Below are 25,065 nucleotides of genomic sequence, written 5' to 3' on the forward strand. Positions count from 1 at the left end.
ACGCAGACTCTATGAGTCATTCAGATCCTGCAGGAAGCTTGAGAGCCAAGTGTCCACGTTATCCCAGCCAACTTACTATGAGTAACGACTATGTCAGGCAGGCACTGAAGGTAGATTTAATCACTGTATGTTTAAAACAGGCAGGTTAAGTCTTATCAACAAGCTTATTCTATCATTCTCATTCCATACAATAACAGGCTAGTTTTATTAATCTTTGATATTAGTCTGATGCCTAGAGTCAATAAGAAGGAGTGCTTTTGGTTTCCCTGTCTGCTTTTGAAATAAGGTCTCACTCTGTAGCCCTGGCTGGTCTGGAAATCACAGAGATCCACCTGCCTCTGCTTCTCCAGTGTTGGTGTTAATTCCACCAAGAAGGAATTATTCTTTTCTTCTTTTTAATTGAGACAGGGTCTCACTGTGTAGTCCTACCTGACCTGAAACTCACTATGCAGATAAGGCTGGCCTAGAACCCACAGAGATCTGCCTGCAATTGTCTCCAAGTGCTGGGATTAAGGGTGTGCAGCACCACCCCTTACCTCAGGAAGGAATTCTCATACATAACATCTGCCTATAACTAACAAAGCTTTAAAGCCATGTGACAGGTCTACTTCCAGACAGGTAAATTTCATTTATATTTAGGATAGGATTCATAAATGTAGTTGGTAGAAATTAACTAAAAAAGCTTAGGTACCTTTGAATTGGGTGAGTTAATCCGAATAACTGCCACATCTCCTTTGACTCCATAATTAATATGGCTTCTGGCTAAAAAAGAGAAGACAAATGTGTTTCTAAACATGCTTATTGTAAAAGAGGTCAGCAACGTGATGTTAAGATCAAATATATACATACAAGTACCATTACAGGGACTGAGCAGGTTGTATTTAGGACACACACACACACACAGACACAGACACACACAGACACACACACAGACACACACACACACAGACACACAGACACACACACACACACACACACACACACACACACACACACACACATCCCCCATTCACTTTCCTCCCTCCAACCTCTCCCACACACTCCCCTCGTTCTCTCAAATTCACTGCCTTGGCTTCTTTTTCTTTGTTGTTATAAATATGCACGTGTATATCTAGGGATACACACACACAAACACACACAAACACACACACACACTTAGGAATATATACACATACATACATATTGGGATATGTATGTGCATATATGTATGTACACACATATACGCACACACATATTTAGGGGCACACACATATATGCATATTTAGTGATGTATATGTATGTATGTGCATACATGTACATATGTACATACATACATGCACATATACAATAATAAAGACAAAGAGGCTGTGAATCTGAGGGAGAGCAAGAGGGGTGCGTGGAGAAGTCAGAGGAGGGAAGTGAATGGGAGATATGATGTCACTATATTGTAATTTAAAAAAATCAAAGTATAAAAAGCAATGTTAAGCATGTAAACAAGAAAGATAACTTACTCAGCAAAGCAGAAGATACTGTGAAGCTGCGGCAGATACAGCCTGCAAGGAAAGAGTGTTTCAAAATTATTTTGTGAAATACAATTTCTATAATAACTGTCAGATCAGCAGAACTAGAGTTTACAACAATAAAACCCAAACCAGAGCAATGTATTCTGGGCCATTATTGTGGCTACTCCATTACCTTTCTCATTTTAATTATCAGGGCAAATGATGATCCAGATAGTAAGTAAGGTAGGGGGAGGATCCCCTCCCCCAGAAAAACAAAGGAGCACACATCACATCTCTAGAATGTGTGAATGTGTTACAGGCAAAGGGCTAAGACTGCAATGGAATTAAGATCGACCTTAATATAGGGTCATATCATGGATTATCTAAATGGGCTTAGGTAACCACAAAGAAAGTCAGAGACATGTGACCACGACCTGGCTCCAGGTTGCTAAAGGAAGAAGATGAGCTCAAGCAGAGAGTACAAGTTCTCTCTAGAAACCAGAAAAGTAAGGTAACAGCTTTTCCTCATGGCCTTCAGAAGAACAGAGGGTTCTGTCAACACCTACCTGAGCCTAGTGACATCCATTTCGGTGGTTCCCTTGTCAGTTCCCCACTCGGGGTCAAACCCAGGCCTATCCACCAAACACTCCACCACAGAGTATGTGTCCTTGGCCCAAGACCCACTAAGGACCTCTGACCACTGTAACTGTACACTGGGGAAGGCAGAGGCAGGTGGATCTCTGTGATTTCCAGGCCAGCTAGTAAAAGCATGCTTTAAAAAGAGTGCTTCTTGTTTTCCTAAAGAACCTGAGTTTGGTTCCCAGCACCCATGCTGGCTAAAAGGCTCCAACTCCAGAGGATCTGATGCTCTGTTTTGGTCACCATGGGCACTCACACACATGTGGCATACACTCACCTGCACACTAACACATAAATAAAAATAAACCTTAAGCAAACAAAGAAACAAAAAAGGCCACTCGGAGTATCAGATATTTACATTATGATTCATAACAGTAGCAAAGTTACAGTTATGAAGTAGCAATGAAAATAATTTTATGGTTGGGGGTCCCCACAACATGAGGAACTGTACTAAAGGGTCACAGCATTAGGAAGGTTGAGAATCATCACCCGAAAGTAGTATCAACAATTAGTTACTTCTTTCTTAATATTAGTTCTGATCTTCAACAAAATGTACATGGCTCTAAGCTTCCCCACAGAACCTCACCTTCAGATTTCAACTGTATAATCCTCCTCTTCCCTGCCTGCATTTTGGTCTTTATTATTTAGTGTTCTCATTGCTGCATTTGCAAACCAAGTTATAACAAATCTCTTCTAATATAATTTCAGTCATTACTCAACAAAAGTTTTTACAGTAACCTGACACGTCACACAGCTTTCTAGGACACTGGGGTAACAAGTAAAAGTAAAAGGTCTTAGGGCTGGAGAGATGGCTCAGCCGTTAAGAGCACTCGCTGCTCTTCCAGAGGTCCTGAGTTCAATTCCCAGCAACCACATGGTGGCTCACAACCATCTGTAATGAGATCTGGTGCCCACATGTGGCCTGCAGGGATCCATGCAGGCAGAACACTGTAAATGTAATAAATAAATTAAAAAAAAAAAAAAAAAAAAGTAAAAAGTCTTTCTTGGTGGAACTTGCCTTCCAGGGCAGCAGAGGATATGGTATTGAGTCAGCTTCAGGGGACATAAATGAAGAGTTGAAAATAGCTCAGTGGTAGAGCGTTTGCCTAACATGCACAAGGACCTAGGTTCAAGACCTGGTTCCGAAAAACAAACTGTAAAGCAGAAATTCTATGGTAAAGGAGCATGGCATGGGTAATCTAACCAGGAATGAAGTGCATTGGCATAAGAATGGACTAACAGCTGCTGGGCGGTGGTGGCGCACGCCTTTAATCCCAGCACTCGGGAGGCAGAGCCAGGCGGATCTCTGTGAGTTCGAGGCCAGCCTGGGCTACCAAGTGAGTTCCAGGAAAGGCACAAAGCTACACAGAGAAACCCTGTCTCGAAAAACCAAAAAAAAAAAAAAAAAAAAAAAAAAAAAAAAAAGAATGGACTAACAGAGTACAGGCAGGGAGGGAAGAGGTAGGAAAGCAAGGACAGGAGTGACAGGATACAAACGCTGAAGCAAACCCAAAACCAACAAAGAAAACTAACCAGCCAGAACAAACCAACCTCCAAACCAAAACAACACCCTACAAAAGCACCAGGGCTGCAACTTCATTCTGAGGTGAGATACTGCTAGGCAGCCAGCCTGGCTACAACTTGTGGTCCTTCTGCCTCCGTGGGATGCTGGGACCACAGGTACCTGCCATCGCTCAGGGCAGCAGAGTCACTATCTTAAAAACCAAATATTTGTGCTTTAAAGGTTGATGTTGCAAGCTGGGTGTGGTAGCACACGCACACCTCAGGGAGGCAGAGGTAGGCAGATCACTAAGAGTTCCAGACCAGCCAGATCTATTGAGTGAGATCTTGTCTCTAAAAAAATTTTTTAAATTAAACACACACACACACACACACACACACACACACACACACACACACACACACACTATTATAAAAAGAGTTGGTGCTCATTAGCCTATTGGTTAAGCCATTTTCATTCTTGTGGACTAACCTCTCTTTGGGGTAAACACACTCCCACACACTTACACAAAACCTCTTCTAAATCAACAGAGACAAAAAGCAAAGAGAAAGACCAGTAAATGCACAGACATGTAGAAAAAAATCCTAACCACAGTCAACTGAGTGGAGCTGAAGTCCACAGTAACTTTGCTTCTGGAAACCAGCCTCATCCCACGCCCAACAGCAAAGCCTACGCTACAGCCGCCGGTGAACTTTAGCCTACATTCTCCGTGCCAGCAAAAGTGAAACCTTTGTCCTACTTTTCAATCACCTTCATATGTAACTCCAGAAAATAGCTACAAGATCACATAAAACTATAATCAGTGGAAAGAGTTGGATTATGTTGACATAATTATGAAAATGTTACTTTAGTTCATAGCAATTTACAGCTTTTTCAAAATCCAACCCTGGGACAAGGGATGGGATGGATTAAAGAAGCGAGAGTCAGATTCAAAACACCACAATATCTACTAACCGACTTTCATTCCCTGTCAAATTCTTCTACCACTTACATACTTGGGAATTAGAAAAGGAGGAATTAAACGGATATGAAGGTCAATTTGTGAGTTTTTATTTGATTAGAATGTCCTAAAACTTCAATAATTGGAAGGTTTACTCTTTTCCCAGGAAATGCCATAGTTCACTGGGCATTTGGCAATGCCTGCACACACCCTCAGGGTCAAGGACAGACCTGTGGAGTCTAGACTCTAAATGGCAAATCCGGTGTGCCATTTAAAACTGACTTTTTACATATTTTTTCAAAGTGTATAAGCTGCTATTAAAATAAACTGTAGTTATAACTGACTACACTTTCATCATGAAAACATAATACAATTTATATATTAACATGTATGTTTCTATGTAGAAAGATAGAAAAATCTGGCTGTTAGCTTTTCATCACCTATGTAAAATGGATAAATTACTTTAAAAGTTCTCATCTATATACAATCATTACTTCCAAGGGCTGAAAAATCAATAACATTTATTGAGAACTTATTCTCATAAGCTGTTTTATACCTAATGTAACTTCTTTAGACTTAACATGTAATTGACTCCATTTTACCAATGAGAAAAAGATGTTGAAATTAATTCCCAAGGTCACCAGAAGGTAAGAGACAGATTCAACCCAGAAGTCAGAGTCCATATTTAATGCCTTTAATTGCTCCATCCTTCTCCTGCCAAAGAAAACATCTCTCATTCATTTTACAGACGAGAAAGCCCATTTAGATTAAAGCACTTGGCCAAAGTCACACAGCTAGCTACTGACTAGAAAACATGTGACCTGATCATCACTCCAGGGTTAGACCAGCTGCCAATCCATAAAAATACCTTACAACGAATGGAGGAGCACATATGATTTTTCTCCCTAAAACTGTTAAAAACGTGTTAAGGGAAAAATATAAACGGCAAGGAAATGCAACCACGTGCAAACAGAAGACATAAAGATAACAATGCTTTTTTCTTAATCCCTTCCCAACTGTAACGTCATTTCTTTCTTTTCTTTTCTTTTCTTTCTTTCTTTCTTTCTTTTTTTTTTTTTTAAAGACAGGGTCTCACTATGTAGCTCTGACTGGCCTGGAACTCACCATGTAGACCAGAGAGGCCACACACTCCAAGATCCACCTAAGATTAAAAGTGAGAACCACTATGTCCGGGCCCATTTCACTTTTTTTTTTTATTTTTTTTTTATTTTTATTTTTATTTTTATTTTTTTTTTGTAGTGTGGTGGTAGTTTTAGCTGTTAAAAAAAATTAGAAAAAAAATTAAATGAATTCACTTAATTAAATGTCTTGAGAGGTAAGAAAAAGTAAATTACACTTGTACACTTTTGTGAGGGAATTTAAAGTGAATTCATATTACAAATGAAAGTCTCAAGGTAGCTGGTATCAAGGATGATACGTAATAAGTTCAAGTTCCATTAGCCCTTACAGGTTTGGGATGGCTGGGGAAAGACCGTTTTCTACCTCCACCCCTTTAACCCTTTCACTACCAGTCTGACGAAGAGGAATGCAAGTTCATAGAGCCTGACTCTGCATCGGCTGAAACAAGATTAGAAATAATTCTTAAAATAATCTAACATTTCGTTCCTAAAAAAAAAATCAGGTTTTTCTAGTATTTTAAAAATATTTCTTCCCCTAAACTGGAGAACCTCCGGTCTCAATCTTCTATACGTTCACACCAGGATTATTGAAAAGTGCCAAGCTCTCTGCAAAAATGGTTTTGACCGTAGAGATCAGGTAGTGGCAGCGATCTGTAAGGCTAGTCAATGCCACCGAGAAGCTTGACAGGTATCTCTTAAGGCGACCAAGGTGCGGCGGAGCCTCAGAGAGGCGACAGAATGGGTCTCAGCCCTCCCGATCTAGCGGGGCCAAGACAATCGTTAAGGAAGAGCAAGAGGGGCGTGAGCGCAGGGCTACCGCAGAGAGACCCGCGCCAAGTGCCAGAGTGAGTGGAAAGGACTCGGGAAAGTTAGGGAGAGCCCGACACCGCCGGAGTCGGGCGAGAGCGAGTGACAATCCCTTCGTAAGGACACAGGAAATGGGGTCCCGGGACAGTAACCACCGTTTCCAGGGGTCCCGGGAGAGGGGTGGGGAGGAGACAGCGAGGGGCAAACGCTGCCACCCGCCGCCCCAGTTCCTGCGGGCACTCCGAGACTCTCCCGAGCCCTCAGCCAGGCTCACCTCTGGAGCGGAGGATCCTGGAGGCCGAGAAGCGACTGAGGCTGCCAATTGCCCGGGACGCCACCATCTTGAGCAGGAGAGGACGAAAGTAGAGCTCGCTTCTAGCGGGGGGCAACGGAGACGAGGACTTTTCTTTTCTCAGCCTGTCCGGCAGGGCGCCCGATGTACTGCCTTACTAAAACGTAGACTCTTGAGTGTCGCCGGTCCTTCCCCCTCCCCTCTTGCTCCCAACTAACCGGGCCGAAAGGATGATTTCCTCTGAGGGAAGACCGAGGACCTCCGAGGACGGGGCGGGGTGTCTGACTTTCTAGTCAGGCGCTCAGCGGGCAGCCCGCAAGGCCGCGGGGCTCGCGGGCGGGCGGCGGGGGGGTCCTTGCGGAACGGGAACCGCCTCTCGGCCAGGGCGGGCGCTTGTCATTCTGGACTTGACCTTGCTGGGAGCGGCGGCTTGCGCGGTCTCTGAGGTGCGGCGGGGGCGGCGCGCGATTCGGCCTGCGTCTGACTTTCTCCGCAGACAGGTCCCCCCCACTTCCCGCCCGACTCCTGTCGCCGGTACCCGCGGTCCTTCCCTTCCCTTCTCCTGTCCCGGGAGCCGGGCAGGCTGCGGAGTCCAGGCCTCCTCCGGTGCCAACCGACTCCAGACGGGCGGCGGGTCGCCTTCTGGCGTCGCTCGCCGCGGCGGTGTCGCCTTGTCTCCGCTTATCGCAGCAGGTTTACGAACTGTTTGCGTGTGTGTGTGTGTGTGTGTGTGTGTGTGTGTGTGTGTGTGTGTGTGTGTGTGTGTGTGTGTGTGTGTGTGTGTGTGTGTGTGTGTGTGTGTGTGTAACGCTGGGCGGTGGCAGAGCGTTGTCGTTCTCCCCCGCTGTACCCGTCTAGGCGGGTCCCGCGGCCGTGGGGATGGCCTCGGGTGTGGAAGGAGGCGAGGCAGACCTCCAGCCTGCTTGGTGAATCAGGATTCACGGGGCATTTTCTAACCCATTTTCTAAACCCGGCGGTCACCTGGGTGGGCATCCCCGCCGAAGTAGCCGAGTAGAGAGTGGCCGTAGTCGTTGAATCCGAGTGTGTGCACTGGTAGCCACAGGTGGGAGAACTAGACTTAGAGCCCTTCTGCTTCTAATTGAAAAGCCCTTCACGTCGCCTGCCTGTGGGGTGTGTTGTTTGCTTTGGTGCCGGAAAGATGGTGCTGAAGTAAACGGATTGGGTTCAAAAGAAAGTCAAGTCAGCTTCCCGGTTTTTTGTTTAATACCCCCTATCCCCACGTCTCGATCCTTTGCACTTTCGGTGATTTGACAGGCTCAGAAAGATTATATAAACTTCCTTCTTTGTGGTAAGCCCGGGATTCAAACAGAAATGGTACTCACTAGCTAACCGATTATTCCGCAAGAGAGGAAACATGAAATGGCTGTGGTAAGAAAGAAGGGAGCTTTCTGTTTTAAAGCTCAAGCCAGACCAAGTCCTGCACCAGCAAGAATACTTTAAGCTGAAAACTAGACGACCACTTCGGAGTAAATTGCAAAAAGGAGTCCTTCTGCCCAGATAATTCGCTCTACTGCACCTAATTTCATATGACATTTATTTACATCAGTGGTGGGAAACTTTTTGTAAAGGGCCACCCAGGAAGTAGTTTCAGTTTTGTGAGCCCACTTTGTGCTCTGCCATAGTCTTTCTTCTGTGTTGCTGGCAGCTCTTTGATTATTTATTTATTTATTTATTTATTTATTTATTTATTTATTTATTTATTTATTTATTTATTTATTTATTTATTTATTGCTGTGCCGGGCATGGAACCCAGACCCTTGCGCATATTAAACACAAACTCAACTGCCCCCCACACACACTCACATCCACACACACCCTTTTGCAACTCTTTGAAAAATGTAAAAATGGGCTAGGAATGTGTCTCGATGGTAGAGAGCTTGCTCAATATGTTTCCTAGCTTCACGGTTGGTACTTAAAAAAAAATGTAAAGAAAAAAAAAATCCCTTTATTGAGGCATTTGGGTTGTATTTTGCTAATGCCTGATTTAAAGCACTTTTTTGTCCCCTGCATCATCAGTGAAATTATAGATCCCATCAAATAAAAAGTGTTTTTTTTGATCCTCTGCACTTTAGTTTAAAGGCTTAGAGGAGAGCTATGTATATTTATGTCATCACCCACTAATAGCAAACACATAAATAAGCCTTACCAGAGATCAGGCAACATGTACCTGTATCTAGCTGTGTATTTAATTATCTCAACAACTCTAAAATTGTCTACATTTTACTGAAGGTCCCTAAACAGAAACATTGAGCAACTTGTGGAAGGTCCTACAGCTAGGGTGCAGCTAGGATGTGGACTTAGACCTTGGAGTCTGTTCTTAACTTCGATGTTATAGTAACTGTTAAGTCACCCCATCTTGCTTTGTTTGTTTGTTTTTTGAGACGGGATTTCTCTGTGTAGTTTGGTGCCTGTCCTGAATCTCACTCTGTAGACCAGGCTGGCCTCAAACCCACAGAGATCCACCTGGCCTTGCCTCCCAAGTGCTGGGACTAAAGGCGTGTGCCACCACTGCCCGCCTCATTTCGTTTTTTTTATGCTTTACCTACCGTCCCATAAGATAGTATAGTTTTGTTTTTTTAGACAGTCTCTATTATGTAGTTCTGACTGTCCTGGAACTCACTCTTTAGACCAAACTGGCCTCAAACTTATAGAGATCTGTTTTCCTCTACCTCTTGAGTGCTGGGATTAAAGGTGTTTACCACCGTGCCTGGCTGTATAATCTTATAGTAAGTCTTTAGTTGCATTTTCACTTAATACATATTATGAACATCTTTTATTGTCAGTACATACTTGTATATCTTGCTTCATTTTCTCCCAAACTGCTGAATATTCATGATGGATTTATGATACAACTATTTCTGTCAATTCCCATTTAGGTTAGTTCCAACTATAAGTAATACTATAACGAGCATTTTGAGTATTCCTATAGAGATCAATTAGAGGAATTATTGGACTCAGGAATTCAGTGGTAGAATATGCCTGTAATCCTAGTACTCAGTAGGCAGTAGGTTCAAGGCCACCCTGGGTTATATAATAAATATCAGTCCAGCCAAGGCTGCACACTTAGACCCTGTCTAAAAAAACTAAAAATAAGAACCAAAAATAGACAATTTGCTTTTTGACTGGTAACATATGCCTGTAAACCTAGCACCTAGAAGGCTGATTAATTTAGGAAGATTATGAGTTTTTGGCCAGCCTAGGATAACAAAGTCAGACCTTGTCTCAAAATAAAATTTAAAATTACTGTTTGCATTTTGATAACTAGAAAAAGGCCTTAGCAATTTATACTTGTATCAGCTAGTGTATTGGAAAGCCAATCTAGTTAGACTGGTTCTTATCACAACCATATATTTAGTTTTCATTTGTCTGATAATCCCAGAATTGTGTCTTGCTTTATATTTTATTTATTTCTTTGAGATGGGCTCACTATGTACTTCAGTTCCATGCACTATGTCTGGCTGGTTTTTATGTATCCCCCCTGCTGGAGATGGAATTTAGCCATTGGCTTGCTTTAAAACACATTTTAAAAGGTATTTTTGGGGGCTGGAGAGGGGGGCTCGGCAGTTAAGAGCACTTGCTGCACTTGGCAGAGGATCCAAGTTGGAGTCCCAGCACCCATGATGGGCAGCTCACAACCACCTGTAGCTTCAGTTCCATGGTCTTGAATACCACCTTCTAGCTTCCATGGGCACTCAAACATATGTGGCATACACTCACAGAGATGCAAACACATAACTAAAAAGTAAAAAACATCTTTAAAGATTTCTTTTTTGTTAGTGTGACTCTTTTAATTCTATTGATTGATTGCTGCTGGGGATCAAACACAGGGTACGTAATAGACAAAGCTCTGCCTTTGAGCTGTACTTTAAGGCCCTGACATTTAATTTCTTATGTGAACTGCTTATTTGTTCATTTTTACTTGTGGTCTCCATAGCAGATAGGAGCCTATTTGGTTGCAAATAATAGAAAATTCAATTAAATTTGGGCATTTATTAGCTCCTGGACCATCAGTGAGTGGGTTTCAGATAGAATCTGACCAGGGCTACTGTTTTGTTTTTGTTTTTGTTTTGTTTTTTCATAAACTTTTCAGTTCTGTCTTCTTCTGGTGTTGGCTTTGCCCTTAGGTGGCATTGTTAATACTTGCAAAGCTACAGCCATGGCAGAAGGAAGGACATGCTTGAGAACTGCAGGCAGAGAACTTGAGGATTAGACTGAGTAAACCAGCCCTACATTAGTATCCATGGTCAAGGAGCGGTGCTGAGTAGGCCTGGTCACCTGAACCTTTAATCCCTGTAGCAAATAAGATTACTCTGATTGGTTCAATCCCATGCAAACCTCACTAACCACTGCATAGTATAGAAATGCATGCTAGAGCAAAATATAGATTAAAAAATTACAGATGTTGTCCCTTTAAATTTGAAACAAGCTCTTTATGGATTGTACTAGCCCTTTTTTGCTTTATATGTTTCAGATTTTTCTCTAAATGTATTCTTTGCTTTTTAAACTCAATTTTAGTATTTTTTTAATTGTGTGTAGGTTTCAAATACTTTAGTAATCAGATATATTAACTCTTGATTTATGGCTTCTAGATCTTCCTCATCTAATGGGAGGTGGCTTCATCTAATAGGTAAAGTGTTTGCTGGGCAAGCATGAAAACTGAGTCCCCATAAGCTGGGGTAAAAGAAGCTGGATATGTAGCTTTGTGGATCTGTAATCATAGCGCTAGTGGAGAGAAGAGAATCCAGGGATCACTGTCCAGCCAGACCAACCAATTAATTGACTAACGCAAGCTTTAATGAGAGACCGTATCTCAGAAAGTAAGGTGAAGAAGTGATTGACCTCTGACCTCCACTCCGTGTACACACACATGCACACACACATTCTCTGATCTTTTTGTTTTGAGACAGAGTCTCACTATGTAGCTCTGGCTGGCCTAGAACTTACTGTGTAGACCAGGCTGACTTCAAAATCATAGAGATCTGCCTGCCTCTACTCAAAGTGCTGGGATTAAAGGCATGTGCCATCTTGCCGAACTCTGGTATTTTTATATTTTTAAATGTTTTTAGATCTTTTATCTACATGACATTTTAAAAAAATTTATGCTGTGAGCTATGGATGGACCTTATTTTTTTTCAAGTGATTAGTCATTTCCCAGTAAATATATTGATCAAACCATCTTTCCTCCATTTACTTTAAACACTCTATTATATATTATATTATGAAATCTTACATCTTTAGGTATGCTTGTCATAAGATATTGTCATATGATTTATGAGGGTCAAGAATCTGGGCTACTTGGCAGGGTTGTTATGACTTTGGAGTTTCTTAGGAGGTTGTCGTCAGCACGTTGGATGGGTGGTAGTCATCTGAAGGCTTTTCTGTGCCAGAGGATCAGCTTCCAAGCTCACTCACATGGCCATTGGCAGGAAGCATCAGTATACAGGCCTCTCCAAAAAGCCAGCGATTTTCCAGCTGGCTTCACTGGGAGTGATCTGAGAGATGAAGACAGAAACTGCACTATTTCTCCTAGCTTGGTTTCAGAAGCCATGCATCCCTTCTGACATAGAGCAGTGCAGTGGGGGAGGCAGTCACACAGTTACCAAAGCCAGGAGAAGGATACTGAGGTCAGCTTAGAGGCTGGCGGCTGGCCACTACAGCCATCCTTGGGAACCGTAAGTTTCTTATTTACTTTTTAAGTAAAAACATGTTTAAAAAGTAAGACAGTGAGGTGAGTCAGTGAGGTGGCTCCATGGGTAAAAGCTCCTGCCACCAAGCCAGAGGACCTGACTTGAATCACGGACCCTCTTGGTAGAAGGAAAGCTCTAACTCCCACAGGTCGTCCAGTGACCTCTACATGTGTGCTGTGGTCCGTGCTCACCACACCCCAGCTAACAATTACTATTTTTTATTAATATTTATTTGGCGGGAGGCCCATGACACTCATGTGGAAGTCAGAAGACGTCTTGTAGGAGTTTGCTGTGATCCTGGAACCTGTGTGCAGCTTGGGATCTGGAACCCTGTCTAGGGGCAGTGAGGGAAGGAAGAAAGGACAAACACTGAAGAAATGACAGGCGTGTAAGGAAAAGCTGGGGTCAGGTGGGGTGTGCACACCTCTGGAGTGACATCTACCACTAGAACTTGGAACCTCATCATGTCTAGTATGTACAGCACAGGGGGAGGGGTTGGCTTGTCTGCGAAGGAGGTATCTGTAGGAGGTTTCTGTTGGCAAAATTGTCCCGGGCTGTAAACATCCAGGAGAGGAAGCTGCGGTTCCTAGTTTTTGTACCCTCTGGTCACTTCATTGCACTTGGACTCCTCCTCACCACCTGCCCCAAGGAAAGCTTTGCATCCTCTGAGCCTCCCCCATTCTTGTGGGGCTAAGGCATTAGAGCCTTTGGCATGGCTGTGTTGACGTCAACACATTCATTTTAGGACACTACTCACTCAGGGCTTCCTCTGCTCCCTGGAGGAATTGGTTCTCTCCTTCCATCATACCAGTCCTGAGGATCAAACCCAGGTCCTCATGCTTGATGGCGAGCACCTTTACCTGCTAAGCCATCTCACCAGCCCCTAACAATTATTATTTTTTAAATTCCTTTTAGTTTTCTGTGTGTGTTTGCCTGCATGAATGTTTGTGCTCCACCTGGTGCCCATGGAGGTCAGAGAGGAGGTCAGAACTGGAGATATGAATGATTGTGAGCCACGATGTAGGTTTTAGTAACCAAACGCAGGTCCTCTGTAAGAGCAGCAAGCACTCTTAACAGAGAAGTCATCTCTCTAGCCCCATCCTGACAATTATTTCTTTGTTTTTGTGATAGCATCTCACTATGTAGCCCTGGCTGATTAGGAACTCAATATGTAGACCAGACTGCCCTTGAACTTACAGAAATCTACCTCTGCCAGGATTAAAGACATGTGCCACCATGCCCTGCCTAACAATTGTTTTTAACATTGTACTCTAGGTGTATTTTAATGTTATTTAAAGAGACATAAATATTTTCCCTCTTTTAATAGGTGATAGCATGCAATACACACAAACCAAAACTTATTTTTATGTATATGGGTATTTTGTCTGCATGTTTGTCTATACAAGACTATGCTCCTGATGTTTGCAGAGGACAGAAGAGAGTGTTGGGTATCCTGGGACTGGAGTTACAGACTGTTGTGAGCTTCCAGATCCTCTGGAAGAACAGCAAGTGTTCTTAACCTTTGAGCCATCTCTCCAGCTCTTATTTTCTTATACAGCACTGCGCTGGTTGCTGTGGTATGGCTTACTTAACCAATTCCCTATTTGTTGTTATTATAATCTTTTTTTATTACAGTGACAATCAGTACAGGTCTGTCATATAAGTCCATGCAAGTGGAATTGTTAGAGCAAAAGTTTAGTGAACATACAGTGTTGGAAGGTAATTCCAAACTACCCAGCATAGAGTTTGCACCAGTTCACAGCCTTGGTACAATGAGTGTTTGTACATGTCTGCCCACACAGTATAGATCAAACCTTTGGACTTTTGCTAATTTAACAGATAATTATATCTCTGTGGTTTTAATCTGAATCCTATTATGACTAGAGCAGAGAAAGCCACCACCCCCCCCCCCCGTGTGTGTGTGTGTGTGTGTGTGTGTGTGTGTGTGTGTGTGTGTGTGTGTGTTTTGTGGTGTGTCTCTGTTTGTGGCCTTGTGTGCATGCAGGTTGATGTTGGGTGTCTTTATCTCTTTTCACCTTTACTTTTTGAGACAGTCTCTGAACATGAACTTTTACTGATCAGGTTAGCAAGCTTCAGGGGACCTCCAGTCTCTGCCCTGGCCCAAGGCTGGGGTTATAGGCATGTGCTGCTTTTTGTGGCTTTTTATGTGGGTTCTGGGGAGCTGAACCAAGTTCCTTGTACTTGTATGGTAGGCACTTTACTGACTGAGCCATCACCCCAGCCTCCTTTTTCATACATTGAAGAGCCCTTTGTATTTCCTTTCTTTATTTTATTTATTTATTTATTTATTTATTTATTTATTTTTTTATTTTTTATTTTTTTTTTTTTGAGACAGGGTTTCTCTGTGTAACTTTGTGCCTTTCCTGGATCTCTCTCTGTAGACCAAGCTGGCCTTGAACTCACAGAGATCCACCTGCCTCTGCCTCCCGAGTGCTGGGATTAAAGGCGTGCGCCACCACCGCCCGGCTGTATTTCCTTTCTTATGAGCAATCTATTCATACCTTGTGCCCATTTATTTGCTGTTTTCTTCATATTGATTTGTAAGAACTCACTGTTAGGACTTTAACCTTTCCCCCTAAGTTGGCATTGTCAGTATAGTTAAAATATTACAAATTTAAAAAGTATTTTTGGTATAATATTATGCTTAAAAAAAAGTTGGAAGTATAGTACTACAGTAATTTTTCTAGGAGGCTAGAAAAATAGCTCAGTGTTGAGATTCCCAGCACAGTATTGTAGCTAGAGTTTTCCTGCCTTGCCCACAGTCAGAACAAATCTTTGTCATCCGCCAGTCTCACAGTCGCTCAGACCCAACCAAGTAAACACAGAGACTTATATTGCTTACAAACTGTATGGCCGTGGCAGGCTTCTTGCTAACTGTTCTTATAGCTTAAATTAATCCATTTCCATAAACCTATACCTTGCCACGTGGCTCGTGGCTTACCGGCATCTTCACATGCTGCTTGTCATGGCGGTGGCTGGCAGTGACTCCTTCCGCCTTCCTGTTCTCTCAATTCTCCTCTCTGCTAGTCCTGCCTATACAGTATGGTGACTAACAACCTATAAACACTGTTCCAGAGGACCTGACTGTTCCTTCTAGACTCTGGGCAGTGCACACATGTAGTGCACAGACAAACAGGCAAAACACACATACACATAAAATAAAAATAAAAGTGTTTCTATTAGCAGTTGAAAATAAATTGCTGACTTGATAGTATTTCGCTATCTCTGAATATTTTAGTATGTATCCCATTCAAATACCAACATTCCGTAAAGCCTTCTACATATTCAGAACACAACCTTCAAAATCAGGAGGATAACTCTGATGATTTCCTGGGCATGCTCTGCAGTGTCTCTGCTGCTTTGGGTTGAATAAGAAAGGCACAAACTCCAGGGCTAGACTGCCTGGGTTCATATTCAAGCTTTGCCACTTCCTGGTAGTCGGTCTTCAGGCAAGTCACTCAACCTGTTTTACTTTCCTAATCTCTTAGTAAGGATATACTGTTCATTGTGAGAAATAGATATTAATGTTTAGAATAGTTGTTTGTACAATGGCAAAGCTATGTCAATATAGTTATATTACTAGAAAAGAATAGTTGATAATGGTATTTTATGGTGGCTGTGGATGAACTCATTAGAGTTCATAGACTGTGTACACTACAGATTGCTGAAGTAACCCAAGACATACTTTGTTCTTTTCTTTGTAGATTTCAGAATGACTACCATCTTGACTTCCACTTTTAAAAACCTTTCTACTACATCAAAATGGGCCCTCAGATTTTGTAAGTTCAATTTTTCTTTCTTTTTCTTTAAGTTTAGATTTATAAACATTGTGCATAGTTATTAAATGATACACACTTTGTTTTCCAGCTGTAAGACCTCTGAGCTGTTCCCAGCTACGATCTGCCCCAGGTACAGTAATTTTAAAACAAATATTTCTCCATTAAATGTTAGAATTCTGTATTTGTAAATTCTGAGTGAAACTCAAACTCATTTGTTAATTCTTCCCCTTTTATGATCAACATGAGTATCAGTATTACCTTCAAATATAATTTGTCTAGTCAATCAATAACATTACTTTGGGCTTAAGATGATAAGAGAAGGCTGCTTCCTGGGCCTTGGCCTTAGAGAGTCCTGAAGGTTCCCACAAGCTTTGCTGGGTCAGGTTCTGTAGCCTCTGGCTGTCAGTCCTGGAAAAGATTAATTTACACACTGTCTTGAAACCATTGTGAGCCCCATGTTAACGTTTACAATTTGTAGTTAGTGGTAGGCTTCTCCGTTAAATATCTTCTTATCTCATTTCAAGAGGACCTGTTTCTGAAATAGAGGTGACTTTTTGGCTAGTGTGGCCTTGAAATGACATCTCTATGTTTTAGTTTCCTTCTCTAAAAAGGAAAATATGATTGTCAGCTTTACATAGATGTGAACATATCTCTGAGTTCTTTAAGCACTGGGAATATAGCTCAGTGATAGAGCTCCTACCTAGTATGTTCAAGGCTCTGAGTCAATTCCCACCCTACACTAGGGGGAAAAGATCAAAATCACAACAAATTTGAGCTTGGAGATACAGGTCAATGGTGGAGCACTTGCCTAGCACACTGTATTCAACCTACCACCACCACAGCAGCAACAACAGCAAACAAACAAACAAAAGCTCTTTGTAAACTAAAGTCAGTATGTTTGTGGTGGTATTATTTTTCCACAGTATTCTTAGACATCTGTTGCCTAATTTCAACTAGAGAAGTACTTTTTCTAGAGCCTCTAAATTTTAACCAGAATATAAATTTCTGTTGTCTCCACAAAGAATAATAAAGGATAATCCCTTCCTGACTTATGTCACCTTTCCCCTAATTTAAATGTTCACTCAGGCTTTTGCTTTGCACAGTCACCCACGTAGACCTGACCCTTGCCAAGTAGTAGAAGATCATTCTGGTGGCAACAGAGAAGTCATTTTTCAGGCGTTTAGACTATTCTCTGTTGTCCCGTAGCCATTTTTGGTGTGTTATTTTTTTCTTCCTAACTATGTGATAGGCTCTGAAAGTCATGAGACTTAAGCCTTTTTGTGTCCCCAGTGTCGAAGAGTATCTCATAAGTGATTTGTGTCAACACGGATGTTGATAACGGCACAAAAAGACACCTGATAAGCAGAGGAATGTGACCAACAGTTTTAGGGTAGGGAAGGGCCATGTGCCTGTGCCAAGCAGTCGTTTGAGTGTTGCTGTTTGAAGAAATGGGAGCAAAGGGTTACAGGATTTATTGGTGTTCTGTCATCTCATGAACTGTGTCTGGTGGAAATTTTGGCTGATTTGATTATACTTTTGTTTCTCTGTGCCCTTTCCCTGGCCTTTCATCTCATCTCTGTATGTCTTTTTCACTCGTTCTTTTCTTTACTCTCAGGGTTTGTGCTATCCCATAACTAGTTTGCAGGTGACTTCAGTTTACCGTTGTCTTGGTTCTTTTTATGGCATCTTTTCAGCCTCTGCTAATGGGTATTTCTTACCATGTTTCTTTACTTGGATTCTTATCAAAGAGGATCTGGCCTGGCACAGTTTATATCACTTGTTTGCAGATGACACAAATAACTAATTACTATGGTTTATGGAGTCTGAGTGTACACCCGAAAAGGTCATGAGCTGGACATTTGGGCCTTGTGGTAATACTGAGAGGTAGTAGAACTTTTAAGAAATGGTACCTAAGCTGGATGTGGTGGCACACGCCTGTAATCCAGCACTGGAGAGGCTTAAGTAGTAGTAGTGTTAAGAGTTTGAGGCCAACCTGTGCTACATTGTGAATTTGATATGTAACAGTACCCTCTTTTTTTTTTTTTTTTTTTTTTTTGTTTTGTTTTTTTGGAGCTGAGGACCGAACCCAGGGCCTTGTGCTTGCTAGGCAAGTGCTCTACCACTGAGCTAAATCCCCAACCCTTGTTTTGTTTTTTTAAAAAGTGACCTCGAAAGGAAAGTAATTTGGCCATTGGTATGAGGCATCAACCTTTGAGAGTGATGGTTTTAAAATGAGACCGTCCGTGTACTTGTGCTCTTCTGCACATAGACATGTTCTCCCTGCTGTGCTATGTTTAGCTTTGTAATAACCCAGCCAAGTAGACCTTCACCTGACCTCAGCATACGCCATGAAGTTAGTTTAGATTCCTTAGTGTCCAGCCTCCAGTGTTTTGTTGTAGAAAAAAATGGTGCTAATATATCCTAGTCAACTGCGTTGTTGATTTGTTGGTGGGCTTGGCATTCCCCCTCTGAATCTGATCAGTTTGTGCCTTGGATTTAGAGTTATGACCATGTATGACTGTGCCATTGGCAGGGGCTATAAACAGGACAACTCTTTTTAAAGGAGACTGCAAGAGAGCAAGCATAACAAAATGTATCTAGGCAAGTGCTCCACTAGAGCTACCTCCCTATCCATGATTTCATATATTTTAATTAAAAGTTCCTTGAACTTTATCTTAAAGCTGTCCAGACCAAGTCAAAGAAGACCTTAGCAAAACCCAATGTGAAGAATATCGTGGTGGTGGAAGGTGTCCGCATTCCCTTTCTGCTGTCAGGCACTTCGTAAGTATGAAATGGTCATGTTCGTCGTTTCTCTTTAAGGTACTGTTTGAAGTAGTCTTTGTAGGTAACAATACCATTAGTGGGAGACCATAGGGAGAGTACTTGTATAAAGTCCATATAGAACAAGTCAAATCAGTGTAATATATAGTGGCAAGATATTTTATTCCTTCTCATAAATGAGCTTGCCATGGTGTTAGCCTGAAATAGCCCTGATTGAAAGTCCAGTGTAGATCCAGATAGCATCTTTTCCAATAAGGCTGTCTTTTTCCGTTTCTGGAACGTTGTTTCTGGAACATTGTTTCTGTAGGCACAGTTTGTGCTGAGGATGGCCTGTGAAAATTCTGAAATGCTGAGAACCTCCTGCTTCGGTCCTGAACATGATGAGACTTGGAGCTGACACAGCTGGTCCACATGCCTCTCATAGCTCATCAGAAATTCTGATAATCTCTCAGAATCAAACAGCTGCTTTCCTTAGGCTTTTCTATCCTCTAAGTGAGATTCAATCTATACAAAAGCTGTGAATGAACTCTACTAATTAAGTTCAAGCACTTAGCTCTGTCTGTTTAGATTGTGTTAGTTTGTTAATATTTCTCTTTTGGATAGGCAGTCTCTAACATTAAAAACTTACTGAGGAATATTAGGCTCCAGTTTAAAAACAATGAGGCCTATCTTATATATTCACATAGAAGATTTGACATCTTGAAGATACATTACCTTTAACAGGCAAGGCATAGGCTGGACAGATGGCTCAGTAGTTAAGAGCACTGGCTGCCCTTTGAGAGGACCCAGGTTCAATTCCCAGCGCCATCATAGCAGCTTACAACTCTCTGTAACTTCAGTTTCATGGAATCAAAAACAGACATGCAAACAAAGCGCCAAATGCATGTCAAATAAAAATAATTTTTTTTTTAAATATGGAACGCTTCACGAATTTCTGTGTCATCCTTGCACAGGGGCCATGCTAATCTTCTCTGTGTCATTCCAATTTTAGTATATGTGCTGCCGAAGTGAGCACATAAAAATAAATTGTAAAAGCCGGGCGTGGTGGCGCACGCCTTTAATCCCAGCACTCGGGAGGCAGAGGCAGGCGGATCTTTGTGAGTTCGAGGCCAGCCTGGGCTACCAAGTGAGCTCCAGGAAAGGCGCAAAGCTACACAGAGAAACCCTGTCTCGAAAAAACCAAAAAAAAAAAAAAAAAAAAAAAAAAATAAATAAATAAATAAATTGTAAAAATGCAAGGCATAAAGGAACTAGTGAGATGCTCAGTGGGTAAAGTGCTGGCTCCCAAACCCGATGATACAAGTACAATCCCGGAAAGCAGGACTGCTACAAGCTGTCCATGACTTCCCCAGTGTCTGAGCTCACAGCACCAAATGTAAAAAAAAGACTTAAGCAGAGCATCATGTGTAATGTGGAAGGAAGAAGAGGGAGAAGAGCAGGAAGGCTGGGCTTAGTGACTCCAACAGAAAGTAGTAGCTCTGTAGTTGAGAAAACTGACAGGTACCATCTGGACCAAATGCTCAAGTTGACATCATCAGTAATGAGTCATCCCAATAGGAAACAATGAGAAGAGCAGCTTGCCTCCAATCTCGGGTGTCAAAAGTGTCCGAGTCATCAACATCAGTGAGAGAGTGGGAAACTATCACAGTAACAACCAGGTGCTGCGTGGCACTGTGGGTTAGACCCTGGAGCAGGAAAAGGACGTTCATGGAAAACTGGTGAGCAGCGGGCGGCGGTGGCGCACACCTGTAATCCCAGCACTTGGGAGGCAGAGCCAGGTGGATCTCAGTGAGTTCGAGGCCAGCCTGGGCTACAGAGTGAGATCCAGGACAGGCTCCACGCTACATAGAGAAGAACCCCTGTCTCAGGAAAAGCAAAAAAAAAAAAAAAAAAAAGTAGTCATTCCCTGCCTCTTCCCTCCCTCCCCCAAAGCTCTCAAAAGAAGGTTAGTTTTAAGAAATTTTAACCCATGCCCGGTTGTTTGGTGTTTTTGATACAGGGTCTCCTGCTGTAGCTGGTCTGGCCTGGAATTTGTGCGCATTCCTCCTCCGGCCTTGGCCTCCCAGGTGCTGGGATCATAGGCTAGAGCACCATGCACAGCTAGAACATGTATTTGGCAGCTACTCAGCAAGTTCTGTAGGAGCTTAGGGCTTGTCAGGTTCTTAAGATGACAGTCACACTATTTAAGTCACACTATTTCTTCACTGGAACTGATGGACTGACTTGGAGAGTAAAGTTAGTTGCATTTTCATCAGTGTATATTAGATAATCTGTATGTACTTCAAAAATAACTTAAAATTTATTGAAACTCTAGGCTTTTGGTTTAAATTATTTGTTTTCTTTTCCCAGCTATAAAGACCTAATGCCACATGACTTGGCCAGAGCTGCACTTTCGTAAGTAAATGAAGTTTCCTGTTCTTTATTGAAAATGTTTTTCTGGTTTTTGCATTTGAAGTAGCGTGTTCTGTAGAACTTTCATGTCTAGGATATCTTAAACTTTACATGGCAAGAAGCAATTTTTTTTTCCTTTTTTGGTTTTTTGAGACAAGGTTTTTCTGTGTAGCCCTGGCTGTCTTGGAACTACTCTGTAGACCAGGCTGGCCTCAAACTCACAGGGATCCACCTGCCTCTACCTCCTAAGTGCTGGGATTAAAGGCGTGTGCCATCACTACCTGGCTGCAAGAAGCAATATTAACTAGCTTTTACAAGTTTTTTTTTTTTTTTTTTTTTTTTTTTTTAAATACAGGGTTTTACCATGTAACTCTGACTGACCTGAAACTCTGAAACTCACTATAAACCAGACAGGGCTTGAACTCAGGGATTTCTTTACCTCTGCCTCTCAATTGCTGGGATTAAAGGTGTATGCCACAATAAGATTAAATATTATTTTAATCTTATATGTTAAATTTGAACAGCTACAGAGAAACCCTGTCTCGAAAACCAAAAAAAAAGAAGTAACCAGGTGTAGTGGTGCATGCCTTTGACCCAACTATCCGGAGGCAGAGGCAGGTGGATCTCCATGAGTTCAAGGCCAGCCTGGTCTACAGAGTGAATTCCAGGACAGCCAGAGCTACATAGTGAGACTTTGTCTTGAAAAAAATAAAAGAAAAGAAAAAGAAAAAAAAAAATTGAACAGCTTTGATTGGAAGGCATCTTAATTTTGCAAGCTTAGCACATAGCATCTTGACATGACTCTCTCTATACACACACACACACACACACACACACACACACACACACACACACACACATACATATATATTTATTTTGGTGGTGATGTGGATGGTGTTTATTATAGTATTCTCAGGCTGGCCTGGGACTCATTATGTAGGCCAAACTGGCTTCAAGTTCATGGCAATCCTCCTGCTTCATCTACATACATGGAGGCAAATAATACTCATACACAAATAATACTCATATACATAGATAAAAATTAAAAAAAAAAGCCCCAAACTTGAAGGTTTATGTGCAAACCAAGTAAAGATTTTAAATTAGATGTACTGAAATGAAATTGAGATGGATGAATACTTTGGTGTGGTCATAAAAAGTATGGCTGTGTCTCCATAAGACACTGTCTACATATCCAATGATGTTTTGCTTTAGTGTCTCCATGCAGCCCAAGGTCTTTTCCTAGTTCATTTGTGCTCATTGTCACTCATTCAGTTTTCTTGTCTTCCTGCCACAGCGTTGTTCTCTGTTTACTGTTTACTCTCCCTAGTTACATAATAATCATTTCCATTCCCAAATCTCTATGTGGTTTCCTTTTAAGTTTCTCTTGGGGGACTTCATGATCATAAATACAACATTCTTTTCTTGGCCTTTCTGTGCTCTGCATTTGACACTGTGAACTGTGCTTGGACCTGTCTTCCTTTGAGTTCTTGTATTGCAGCTTTATGATTTTCTTCCATCTCCTGCTTCTTTATTCTGCTACCCTCCCCTTCCCTCCCCTCTCCTCCCCTCCCCTCCCCTCCCCTCTTTTCTTTATTTCAGTGATGGGGGTGCTAACCCAAAGGACTTTTGAATACTGGGCACATGTTCTACCAGTGAACTACACCTTGAACTCCATACAGATTTTTTATAACTCACTTTTGAGTTTTGACAAATGTGTACTTGTGTTCCTATTTTTGATGTGGCTCCGTAAATTCTTATCTTTATAATGGGAATGGTATTTATTTTTGGTGTGTTTTCAGACAGACTTTTGCTATACATCACCAGTTATCCTCAAACTTACGGCAGTCCTTTTTCCTCAGCATCTTGAGTGCTGGGATCATAGGCCTGTTGTCAGGATGCCTGTTCCAAGGCAAGGGCATTAACTCCCAAGTCTGCATTTATGATATGCTCATTGCTACTTGAGAGTTACTCTGCTTGTTGTTTTCCTTCTCAGAACTAAAAATATATGTATATTATTCAATTATGCTTTTATATTAATAGTTAAAATCTAGCATTTCCACAATTATACTTGATCTTTTATATCTATCTCTCTTCTTGTACTGATTTCTGGTGATATTAGCTAACATTATTGTTATTAAAAATCTTTTTTAATTTTTGGTTTATTTTTTATGTATATTTTTTGCTTGCTCAGACAGGCACGTGCCACAGTGTGCACATAGAGGTCAGAGGGTAACTTTTTAGCAGTCACTTCTCTCCTACCTTTATCAAGTTAGGATCATCCCAGATTTTGCACCAAGTGCTTTACCTGCTAAGCCTACTTTTCGGGGCCCCAAGTTATTCATTTGTTATTTATTTATATGTTTGTTTGTTTATTGAGGCTAGACCTTGATATGTATCCCTGGCTGGCCTATAACTCCCTTTGTAGACCAGAATGGACTTAGACTTACAGAGATCTGCCTTCTTCTGCCTCCCTGAGTTCTAGGATTAAAGACATGCATTACCACCATGCCTAGCTTCCACCACTACTCCCCACCCCTGCCATAGCTGAGGACTGAACCCAGGGTCTTGTGCTTCCTAGGCAAGTATTCTATCACTGAGCTAACTCTGAACTTGCTCAAAGTTGCTTCTGATTGTTCCTTCTAATGTCTCATTACCAAGTGACCATCAAATATTGACTTGACATCACTCGTCACTCATTTCCTCTTTGATAGGCTGCCAAATGTTTGTGTCTGGCCTTTTAAAGAAAAGGGCTTATCTTTGTATTTTTGTGGTGATTAGGATCAAACCTAGGGCCTTGTATGTACTAGGTGAACACTCTCCCTCTGACCTATACTCCAACCCAGGGCTTGCCTGTTTAAACATGTGCAGTGTCTTATGTGATGGTCTCTGGCACTACCTTCATGTATGACCTGTTTCTTTTCTTTGGATTTCTGCTTTTAGGGGTTTGTTGCATCGGTCCAATGTTCCAAAGGATGTTGTTGATTATATCATCTTTGGTACAGTTATTCAGGAAGTAAAAACAAGCAATGTGGCTAGAGAGGTAAGTAAAGCAAAATTTATATTGTTTAAGGAGATTGATAAAGCGGGACATAGCAGCTGATGTTTGTAATTTATTCTTGTGAGGCTGAGGTAGGAGGATTGCCATGAAGTCCAAGACCTACTGAACACTCACTCACTCTCTCTCTCTCTCTCTCTCTCTCTCTCTCTCTCTCTCTCTCTCTCACTCTGTATATATATGTATGTGTGTGTATATATATGTATGTGTGTGTGTATATATGTGTGTGTGTGTGTGTGTGTGTGTATTTATTTATTTATTTATTTATTTTGGTTTTTTCAAGACAGGGTTTTCCTGTGTAGCTTTGTGCCTTTGCTGGAACTCTCTTGGTAGCCCAGGCTAGCCTCGAACTCACAGAGATCCACCTGGCTCTGCCTCCTGAGTGCTGGGATTAAAGGCGTGCACCACCACCGCACGGCTCCTACTGAACTATATAGTAAGTTCCAGTTCAGTCTGACTGCAGTAGGACCTTGTCTCCAAGACAATAGTAATAGATCTGGGCTTGGTGAC

General features: G+C 41.9%; 2 protein-coding genes and 2 non-coding genes across 10 annotated transcripts in view; 2 read left to right on the forward strand and 2 right to left on the reverse strand.

The window, feature by feature from the left end:
• The window catches only part of Hadha (hydroxyacyl-CoA dehydrogenase trifunctional multienzyme complex subunit alpha), a 36,749-nt gene extending 29,641 nt beyond the window's left edge, over nucleotides 1–7,108 (reverse strand). The window contains exons 1-3 of the mRNA XM_006994282.4: nucleotides 6,803–7,108; nucleotides 1,491–1,532; nucleotides 692–762 (exon numbers count right to left, since the gene is read on the reverse strand). Coding sequence (XP_006994344.1) covers nucleotides 692–762; nucleotides 1,491–1,532; nucleotides 6,803–6,869 — 180 coding nt within the window. The 5' untranslated portion in view covers nucleotides 6,870–7,108. The remainder of the gene's footprint in view (nucleotides 1–691; nucleotides 763–1,490; nucleotides 1,533–6,802) is intronic.
• Nucleotides 3,197–3,268, forward strand: Trnav-aac (transfer RNA valine (anticodon AAC)). The gene has a single exon. It is a non-coding gene; the product is annotated as a tRNA-Val (tRNA).
• A 51-nt stretch (nucleotides 7,109–7,159) lies between the features above and the next one.
• Hadhb (hydroxyacyl-CoA dehydrogenase trifunctional multienzyme complex subunit beta) overlaps nucleotides 7,160–25,065 on the forward strand; it is a 35,862-nt gene continuing 17,956 nt past the window's right edge. Inside the window, exons 1-7 of one of the 7 annotated variants that reach the window (XM_076559700.1) lie at nucleotides 7,381–7,513; nucleotides 14,611–14,667; nucleotides 16,254–16,328; nucleotides 16,417–16,458; nucleotides 19,010–19,109; nucleotides 21,459–21,503; nucleotides 24,441–24,540. In XM_076559700.1, the coding sequence (XP_076415815.1) occupies nucleotides 16,262–16,328; nucleotides 16,417–16,458; nucleotides 19,010–19,109; nucleotides 21,459–21,503; nucleotides 24,441–24,540 (354 nt within the window). In that variant the 5' untranslated portion in view covers nucleotides 7,381–7,513; nucleotides 14,611–14,667; nucleotides 16,254–16,261. Of the gene's footprint in view, nucleotides 7,355–7,380; nucleotides 7,514–11,430; nucleotides 11,469–12,328; nucleotides 12,514–14,610; nucleotides 14,668–16,253; nucleotides 16,329–16,416; nucleotides 16,459–19,009; nucleotides 19,110–21,458; nucleotides 21,504–24,440; nucleotides 24,541–25,065 lie in introns of those variants that run through there. The other 6 variants (XM_076559699.1, XM_006994277.4, XM_006994278.4 and 3 more) reach the window with 6 other exon arrangements.
• Nucleotides 20,018–20,124, reverse strand: LOC121826107 (U6 spliceosomal RNA). Its single transcript, XR_006068424.1, has one exon. It is a non-coding gene; the product is annotated as a U6 spliceosomal RNA (small nuclear RNA).

The sequence above is a fragment of the Peromyscus maniculatus genome, chromosome 22 (assembly GCF_049852395.1).
Source record: "Peromyscus maniculatus bairdii isolate BWxNUB_F1_BW_parent chromosome 22, HU_Pman_BW_mat_3.1, whole genome shotgun sequence".
Lineage (NCBI taxonomy): Eukaryota > Metazoa > Chordata > Mammalia > Rodentia > Cricetidae > Peromyscus > Peromyscus maniculatus.